This window comes from Echinops telfairi, unplaced genomic scaffold, assembly GCF_000313985.2.
Source record: "Echinops telfairi isolate 266 unplaced genomic scaffold, ASM31398v2 ScPeMD7_57;HRSCAF=196, whole genome shotgun sequence".
Classification (NCBI taxonomy): Eukaryota; Metazoa; Chordata; class Mammalia; order Afrosoricida; family Tenrecidae; genus Echinops; species Echinops telfairi.
The window spans coordinates 2,881,393-2,891,649 of NW_022103955.1; the positions used below are offsets into that span (position 1 = coordinate 2,881,393).

The window sequence follows — 10,257 nt, forward strand, 5'->3', positions numbered from 1 at the left end:
TGGTCTCTGAGCCTTTGAGGCTCTGTCTACACTGTGCAGAACGTCCTTCCCTCAGTTCGTTGCTTACACCTCTCTTTGGCAGTAACCAGGCTTTTCCTGCATGCTAGCAGAAAACGTGGCTGCATTCTCAGCTCCTTAATTCACTGCTCCTTCCTTGGTCTCAGCCCCGCGTGCAGCCTAGACAAGGGACTAACACATAGAGGTAATGAAATGATCATAAAGAGGTAAGGCAAGTCTTCACAACAACCCCCCAAACCTAAACTCTGATATCGTTCACTATATTCTGTGGACAAATGTGCCAAGAAGTCACAGTAATTGGCTCGGCTCTTTGTAAGTCGAAAGGTACTGTATTTCCTTCAAGGAGCCATGGTATTGCAGTGGGTTAAGCCTTGGGCTGTTAACCAGAAATTGGCAGTTTGGGCCCACCAGTTGCTCCGTGGAAGAAAGATGAAGTTATCTGGTTCCCTGAAAACTTACAGTCTCAGAAAACTTAAGAAGCAGTTCTACTCTGTCCTATCGTGTCATTATGAGTCGGAATCAACTCAACGGCAGTAGGTTTCTTTCATGCACCATTTTTTAATTCTAATCTTTAACTTCAAACAAATAGCCACACCTTAGAGTTTCTGTCTGCTATGATTGCAGTGAGAACAGTAGCCATTGGGGCAGGGACTGAGACTGCTTATCCCAGTGCTCTGGTTTAACTGTAAACTGTGTATTCTGACTGAAAACAAAGCACACTTGAAATATTTTCACAGAGCCTTTTATCCAAAGAGCTTTGAAATGTCACGAAGGTATTTCTTAAATGCTCGCATATGATGCCAAGTGGCAAATCCTACCCTACTCTGGGTTTTCAGAAAGTGACTCTTTTGTGTATGGCTTGTCTGTATCTTACCCAGCTTTCCCTGATGCTTGGCCTTGCTCCTCACCGACTCTCGGAGAGTAAATCTCACAAGGACAAACAAACAATATTCGAACTGCTTAATTTGACTATTGGTTATTAAACCTCAAAAAGAAGTCCAGGGATAGGACGGGGCATGGAAGACGATAAGAAACACATGCAGAAAGAACTCATTAAAACTGACTTATGTTTATTATCTGGAAGCCTGCCCTCTGTCCTTGCTACTCACCACCAGGCATATGCTTCAGCAGCTCGATGATTCTGCCATGGACACTATAAAGAGGAGAATCCCTGTGACTGATTCCCTCAAACTCAGGAGGAACTTCAACTTGGTGACTGACAGCAGAGCAGGGGCTCCCCTGCACACTTTGGTCCCAAATTAGCTTAACTGAGGCTCAAACAGAGACTGTCTCTTGCTTTTGCCATCGGGCCACCTATTGCCAACACACAAGTGGAAATCAGCTGAAACCTGATGATTTCAGTGCCTCACTTGGCACGAGGAGGTGCTTGGTAAATAGCTTACTCTGACTTTTGACCTCATTCCCACTATTCTATGACTAAATCCCACTATTACGCTAAGCGTCCGGGCAACTATTTCTCTTTAGAGAAAACCAAAGAGCCATTTTCATTTACGTTTAGGATGAGATGAACATGCACTATCAAGATTATTAATCACATACAGCATTAAAGGCCAACACCTCCCCGGGACAGGGGCTTGACAATTACCTAGCACATGTTAACAGAAACACTGACAAGACTAATAATTCTGACCAGGAAAGTACCCCGAGGACAATGACGTGAGCTGACTCCGTCCAAGTTAGTGGCGGTTTTTGTCCTTCAGGTAGCTGAAAAGCACCTCTAGACCACCCTCTATCAGCTCAGGCAGGGGCTTGGATAAAGGGTTATGGGAAATATGGAGCCCCTTGTCCATGGGGTTCCAAGCAATCCTTGCCAGTCTCCCCAGAAGGTAGAGTTCCTCTGGCAGGGTCTGGATGTCGTTGTCATTTAAGTTTAGCAGCTCCAGGCTGGTGACTAAGCAGAGCGACCTGGGGAAGGAATGGATGTTGTTACTCTCTGCGATGAAGATCTGCAGGCTTGCCAGGCACTGGATGCTCTCGGCGATGTTTTCCAGTCGATTGGAGCCCACGTGCAAGAAGTCCAGCTGCTTCAAGGAAAACACGCATATGGGGAGGTGAGCGAAGGAGTTGTTGCTGAGGTTCAGCTTCCGCAGGCTCGAGAGGTCCGCAAAGCTGGCAGGCAGCTGGGCAAGGCAGTTGTGGGACAAGCTCAACACTTCCAGGTGTTTGCAGGAGCTCAGCTCCGGCGGCATCTCGGTCAGGCAGTTCATGTTGACAAATAGGACCTTCATGCTCTTGAGGAGGCTCAGTTCTCCAGGCAGCGTCTTCAGACAGTTCCCACTCAAGTTCAGGACCACGATCCGAGTCAGCTTCCCCACTTCAGGAGGGAGAATCCTGAGCTGGTTGTGGGACAGATTGAGCTTCTGGACCTCAGGCAGGCCCCATAGAAAGTCGGGGACATCTGTCATCCCTTTGGTGACCAGGCTGAAGGTGATATGGCGCATGCCGTGCTTCAGCAGGGACCTCGGATCTCTTCCATTGAGAAGGGCATCATCCCACGGGGACAACTTCTGCCTTCTCCCCAGCAGCCATATTCTTTGGGGATCCTTGTCCTTGGAATGACCCCTTGACTGCTTGGCCCCCATTGGTCTTCTCACGCAGCCACTAAAAGCCAGGTGAATTCAGGCTGGATCTAACCTGTACGTGAGAAAGAGCGTGGCAAGGAGGTCCCTGCTTCCAGGAAAGGCTCCGTCAGGCCATGCCGTTGTCCGGGCCGTGGGTCCCAGTGCCCCAGGAGCTGTGCTGAAGTTGATGGACACTGTTTCTCTCCAGGCTGCAGCTGTAACGGTATACTTCTCTTGATCCTGCCCAGCAGAACTCCCTCTACACTAAGCTCTCTCTAAAAGCCACAGGCAGCTGTCACCGTCACTCGGTTTGGGTTTTTTGACCTGGGATATGCAAACAGGCCACGGGGAGGCCACATATAACCCGAGCCGCTCCACTTTTCTTGGATCACACAGTGGTGTGCGGTGATTCACACTCCATTTTTCTAGAGATTAGCAAAAGGAGGCAGAAACCAGGCTGTGGGGCACGCTGCAGAGAGAAGAAGCAACACACGCGTGATGGAGCAGTTTCCAAAGCGCATCAGACCATATCACACATCCCTGCTTCAAACTTGGACGAACTGTGGACTGGGGGTGTGGGGTGGGGGTGAGGGACCGGGAGAACAAAATCCCCCTGGGCCCCGTGTCAGCAGTGACTGCGGATGACTGCTAGTGTTAAGAACCGAAGGGCAACTTCTACTCCACATTACGTCAGAGCACTTCCGGGCTCGTCAGTTTTCCCGAGTGGGCTTCCAAGTTTAGTGAACTTCACTTAACTATGACCAGCCACTCAGTGGTTGCCTCTGTCTGCTCGGCGTGGGTGCCCATTGTTTCCGAGGAGTGGGATGTGGGCTCCTCATCCCCTAGGTGTGGGAAAGAGACCGACAGTTTGGCACAGAGACAAATCCTAACACTGGCACTGAGGAAAAGGAGAAGTAACATCAAGATGTGTGTCCTAGCGGTGGAGAAAAGGCTCTCGCTGCTTAAAAAGAGCAGTTTTGGATGAGCGTGGCTTGGGCAGGCCACCCCAGCAAAATGCTTATTCTGGAGAAAATGGCAACTCCTAGGATCCTGACCGCCCTCAGGCCAGGAAAGCTAGCTTGGGGCAGGACTGGCACAGGCAGAGATTCTGCAAGCCCTTGTGTTTTAAAAAACATTAGTTAGCTATGCTTACTTCTTCCCCTCCATGAACATAGTCTGACTACTTGATTATTGGGGAACAGCAGCTGGAACAAGCTAAGCAACATCTGTCTTTGCTGTGGCGGTTGCTTCTCTTTCCCTAAGAGACTGCTTTGAATAAAACAATTCCAAGTACTTGGCTAGCACTCATTGAACCCTGTGGAAGGCACTACCTGAAATCCTTCCTATGCAGAATGTCTATGAAAATTACTACATCCCCCAGATGACGGCACAGAGCAATAGAGAGGCCCTATTTCTTAGTTCAGAAGCTTGCGTATGGTGGAAGCAAGATCCACACCTTGTTGTCCAACCGAGACTGGAAGCCATTCAGAAAACGCTGAGCTTTGTCCTATGGAAATTGTTCCACCGGTGGCGTGGAGACCACCCCTTCTTTTCAGGTGGCTGGAGGGCCCAGGAGGGGGTCTGCTGGCACACCCGTTCATTGAAAAGTTGGCGGCACAAGGCAGCAGCTGCCACACAGGAGAAAGATGTGACAACATCTCTTTCTGTAAAGATCGCCACCTTGGAAACATGACGGAGCCGTGTTACTCTGTCCTGTGGGGTCACTGTATGCGGAAATTGACCTGACAGCAATAGGTTTGATTTGGGGGGGGTGCGGGGGGGTCGTGGTCGTTAAAGGTTAAAGGGCCCTGGTGGTATAATGGTTAGAACACTTGTACGCTAACCACAACATCAATGTTTCTAACCTAGAAGTTGGTCCATGAGAGAAAAATAGAGCAATCTGCTTCTGTAAAGATTTGAGCTTCAGAAATACTATGCAGATGTTCTACTCGGTCCTAGGGTCAATATAAGTGAAAATTGAATGATTACAGCAGATGCAGGTTGCTTGTTCATTTGTTTGCTCTGTTTTCAGTAGCAAGTAGAATTGCTGAGAAAACGGGCATAAAAAATGCCTACTTAACTATATGTTAGAAGCAGCTACATAATTAGACATGAACCCTGCTTGTTCTACCTCCAACACAACTAGCTAGAAAGAACAAAGAAAAAACATCATTCCAGAAAACTCTGGGTTAATAGATTTAATCCCCTCCAAAAATAGCTCGTTCTTCTCCAGCAGAGGTTATCATATATCAGCTGGATGGACTGTGCGAGTAGCTGACTTGGCATCTTCTAGTTTTATGAAAGAGAAACCTGGTCTGTCCTCTTGTCTAACCATGCTGATTGAGTCAGAACACTGAACCTAAAGGACACTCATTCTCTTTGGGATCAGTTTCCTCAGCGATGAAATGAGCTCTTTGGGTGTGATGTAAGTACCTTTGGGAGTTCTGAAAGTACCTTCTCAACCTCTGATTCAAATGCTCATTACAAATTAGGCTCCCCACAATGAGATGGGAGGCAGTGATCTAACCTGCTTTCTGGGTAAAAATATGCAAAATTCAAGATAGCTTTTCTTTGAAGTCCATATTGGTTTGGGGGGATAAATAGTAACAACGCTGTTAGATTTAGAATGCACTGTATAAGCCACAAAGAGCGCTATTGGTTGCTAACCAGAAAGTTGCCTGGTTGAATCAACCCTCAGGAGAAAGGTCTCTGTGGCCTCACCAGGGAGTGACACTAAAATGCCAATAAAATTTTTCTGTAGTGTTTCAACAGAAATTTCTTATGTTTTATAAAACTATCCTTTGTAGTTAGTAATAACAATGAAATATATTTCCTAAGCCTAGCTTACATGTATCAATATACAGACATGGCCTCACTTCCATGCTACTTTTACTTTTTGAGCCTTTTCATGTGCTCTGGTCAGAGCTGTGATTATTACTCAATTAACAATGATGCTTTGGGTCATGCAGTTTCAGCTTCAAGCACATGCTGTTATATTGCTGTCAGTTCTTTTGTAGTAGGTGATTTTAGTGAATTTTCAGGTACTTTGACTACAGTATTATGATTAGTATTTGTGAACATATATAGACCCATACATTTGAAAATGCAGTAGTAGTTAAAGAAAGAAGAAGAGTTTTAAAAGGTTTCTGCTCAGTTACTAGCAATGTTAGAACTAATAATATAATTTAATGAAGAAAGATTTTACAAAACAGCTTTGTTGTTACTATGCACATAATCTAAGAACTATTACAATTAAGGTATTTACAACATTTACCACACATTATCCTATGGTTAAAGTTGGTTAATAACCATTACTAAGGCTTTTCCTCCCATGTATGTGAAAACTGGACAGTGGGTAAGAATAAGAGAGAAGGGTTGGTACACTTGAATGACAGTGCTGGTGACAATATTGACTGTCTCACAGCCTGTCAGAAGAACAAACAGATCTGTCTTGGAAGGAGTACAGAGAATGCCTCTTAGAATCAAGTGTCACGTGACTTCAAACTTTGGCTATGTTGTCAGGACAAACCATCATGAGAAGAACATCATGCAGGGCAGGGGAGGGTCCATGAAATTAAAGCAGACTCTAAGTGGCATAGTGACTTCAAAAATGGGCTCAAACATAGCAACAATTGTGATGAGGCTGCAAGCAAGAGCAGTGTTTTGTATTGTTGTGCACTGGGTCTCCATCCGTTGGAACTCCCTTGTCATCACCTAACAGCAAGGATTCTTTTTGGTACTAAAGGAGGCCCATGCCTGGGGTGTGGGTGGCAACATGAGTTACCAAGTTTGGTATCATCAACCCAGTAACAGCACTGGGCAGTCTGCCTCTGTGAGATGAAGAAAACTAAAAACCATTGCTACCAAGCAGATTCTGACTCCTAGCAATCCGATAAAATAAAGAAGAACTACCTTGTAGGGCTTTCAAAGCTGTAATCTTTGCCGAGGTGGACTGATACCCCTTTCTCCCATGGAGTTGTTGACTGTTTATCTTTGAGTTCAAAGCCAAGCCCTTTACCATTGCACCCCCAGGGCTCCTCTTCTTGAAAGGTTACAGCATTTGAAAATCCTTATAAGGCAGGTCTTCTCTGTGTGGTAGGGAAGCAAAGCCAAACCAGACGCACTGCTATGGACCCAAAGCTGACGCCTAATGACCCGAGGGTTTGCATGACTTTATCTGTTGATGGGAATAGAAATCCCAGTCTTCCCACCTGAGCCACTGGTGGTTTTGAACTGCAGACCATGTGGATTGCAGTCCCGCATACAACCACGACACCACTAGGGCTCCCGTTTGACAGGGTAGCTTGGAGTAAAAATTAACTGGATGTCAGTGGGGGTCTGTTTTGTTTATAGAAACTAGATCTTTGAATTTTGCCAAAAGGAAATTTTCAGAGCTCTCCGAATGAATTTCAGCTTGCTGAATGTGTTTCAGAATTAAACAATGCTGGACAAGTTTATGAAATACCATGCCATTTTAAGTAAGTTTAATATCTAAGGAAATTATCGAATAATAGAAATTAGTACACTAACAATATTTACTATATTTCTTTATGTTTCAGTTGATTGTTGTGCTAACATATAAAAACCAACCACAGTATGTATTTAATCTTAAATAGAATAAACTGAAATAATGAGAGTGTAAGTATGAAAATATTTGAAGTTACTCCTGAATTTGCACTAATAGGATATCTATTAAAAAACATTATTTTTAATCTTTATCATGGCTGGCCAACTATGTCTACATATTATGTCTGTTGATTTGGGAAGAAAGAAATTCGCATATTTAAAAAAATTATTAAGAAGGCAATTTTAAAAGCAGAACATACAGAGAACTATACAGTGCAGTAACATTGTGCATATGTAATCTAGATATATTTCTTTTGCATATCCACATGAATTTATTGCCTTTTCAAAAAGAAAAATCCATTTTACACCAGATTTTCCCAAAAGCAGAACATGTAGCAGAAAGTTGTGAGGCTAATCAACAATCCTAGGTAAACTAGAGTAAGGGGCAAGAGAACATCAAGCAAAACAAGTGGGAGCCCAAATATGTCTCTGGTGTCTAAGGTTGTGTATCAGTTTAGCTGGTCATGATTTTCTGGTTTGGCAGTTATGGTGTAGTTATCTCCAATGATGCAATCTGATGTAATATATTCAACTCCATAATGAGCTCATCTATGAGCAGCCAGTCAATGGAAATTCACTTTCCCCAGGGGTGTAGTTTCCATCTAATATACATGCGCATTCTGGAAAAATTGTCTTTTTGCTTGATCTGGGTCCTGCATTTGGTTCATCATCATCTGTCCTCTAGCTCTTTGGACATGAGCCAGTGGCCTGCCATATTGTCTGTCCTTCGTGGGGCTCATTTGCTTCTGCAGCCTGTGAGCCAGCAGTCTGTTGTCTATCTGTTTGCTTAGAGGTGGTTTGTCATTCCTTGCAGATACACGAATCTGGAGAAGTCTCAAGTCTGACATTTGACCCTTGATCTTGGGACTTGTCAGTTTCTACAACCATGTGAGCTATTTGATTGAGAGAGATCTTTCCAATAACAAGTATATGTACATATATAAGCTTCACTACCCTTTCTTCTCTAGAGAATTCACACTGAGACAAAATAAAAGCGGATGCTTTTCTGAGCACACATCTTTGCAGTTAACGCAGATTGCTGCTAGATTCTGCACACTAGAGGCTACATTAAAGTCGTATGTGCCTCTTGGTTAAGTCCATCATTAAGTCATCTGTAAAATTCAGGCAATAATAAAACCTGATATACATAACAAAAGTCATGATTACTAAGGGTCCATGTAGTGATGATACAGGATAGGTATTCAATCAATGATAGTTGTTACATGAATGGTAGTTGTGATTAGATGGGTTTTTGAGAGAAAAATAAAACAGTAACACTGATATATGTATTAGTCCCTGGGTCAGACACTTGCTAAAGGCCCCAGCTGACACATGCATGGATGTAAAACCGGAAGCTTTTTTTGACTCCAGTGGCTGCTGGGCCTGGAAAAGCTGGGAGCCCAGAAGCACAAAGGCTGGTGGAGGCAAAGTCATGTTAATCCAAGGTCTTCAGAAACAGGGCAGAGCTCTGATAGCTCCCAGGGTCACCAGACAGCAGGGGCTACCCACCCCAGAACCTAACACTGAATCTAAGCAAGCAGGAGGGAGAGCAGGTTAAGAGAGAGGCCAGTTCTGCACAGCACATTTTATACAGAGGCTATCGGTCCGGGGAGACAGTATCAGCCTGTGTCCTCATGGAGAGATTAGACTTCACCCACACCTTCCTACATGTGTCAGTTGACAAAGACAAGAACAAAATTAGAGCAGTTATTATATACATAAACTCTGATATACACATGCCTGTGAATTTTTAAAAATATAAAAATGTGAATTATTATTTCTAAACATATCCTTCATCTATGTCTAGACACTTCTACAAGCAGTGTTTCCATCTTTGTAATCCTTTCCCCAACCCACACATTCTACACTCTTTGATTTACACTACGTCAAAAGGGCAGTTTGGGCAACCTTGAGGAATTCCAAACATGTTCCTTTTCTTTCTTTCTTTCTTTTTTTTTTTGGTTGTTGAATAAAATTTACTTTATTTTCTGACCTTTTTTTTATTAAATACTTTTATTGGGGCTCTTACATCTCTTCTAACAATCTATACATTCATCCATTGTGTCAAGCACATTTGTACATATGTTGCCATCATCATTTTCAAAGCATTTTCTTTCTACATGAGCCCTTGATATCAGCTCCTCATTTTCTCGCCCCCAATCCCCACCTTCCCTCCCTCATGAACCCTTAACAAATTATAGATTATTATTTTCATATCTTACATTGTCCTCTGTTACCCTTCATTCATTTTTCTGTTGTTCATTCCCCTGGGAGGAGATTATATGTTCATCCTTGTGATCGATTCCTCCTTTTTCCCCTCACCTTCTTCTTAACCTTCTGGTATCTGTATTCTCATTGTTGGCCCGAGGGGTTTATCTATCCTGGATTCCCTGTGTTGTAGGGTCTTATCTGTATCAGTGTGCATGTGCAGGTCTAGTCCAATTTGTAAGGTAGAATTACACTTTTTAAAATGCCAATCACACCTAGACTATGAGCATCCCTTATCTTTTGTTCACCATGAAAGACAGAGGCATTTCCCCATGAACTTTTTGAAGCCCCTGGTATTCCCTTAATGCTCAGAGCTTGGAGCTTAGGCCATGCTTATGTTAATAATATTGACCTACAAGCCAACTGTTAAAAAGACAGTATGAAGAAGAGACCCTGGGTGCTGCAAAGGGTTAATTCACTTGGCTTCTAACAGAAGGGCTGTGGCTTTGGGGGGTGGGGCGGGTGAAGAACTAGTTATCTACATCTGAAAATAAGTCATTGAAAACCCTATGGAGCATGTGAAGACAACATGACAACGCGGAGCAGGGAATCAGTGGAGAGGTCTAGTGGGCTGGTCCCAGCCCCAAATACTAAGTGGATGCCTGCCCCTCCCCTGAGAAGAATGTATCTCAAACAATGACACTGAATCTGCAGCTTTGGGAGAAGGATATATCTGACCAGAGCACACAGGAACAGATGACAGGGGAGAAGGAGAGACTGGAGCACATCCTGGCCCACTAGGCCTTGAGGATGATGACCCCAA

General features: G+C 44.0%; 1 protein-coding gene across 1 annotated transcript; it reads right to left on the bottom strand.

Annotated features, from left to right (window-relative positions):
- Positions 1 to 1,715: 1,715 nt before the first annotated feature.
- On the bottom strand, positions 1,716 to 2,621 carry LRRC30 (leucine rich repeat containing 30). Its single transcript, XM_004703052.1, has one exon. It carries the CDS (start codon positions 2,619 to 2,621, stop codon positions 1,716 to 1,718), a length of 906 nt encoding a protein of 301 aa, XP_004703109.1.
- Between the last annotated feature and the right edge of the window lie 7,636 nt (positions 2,622 to 10,257).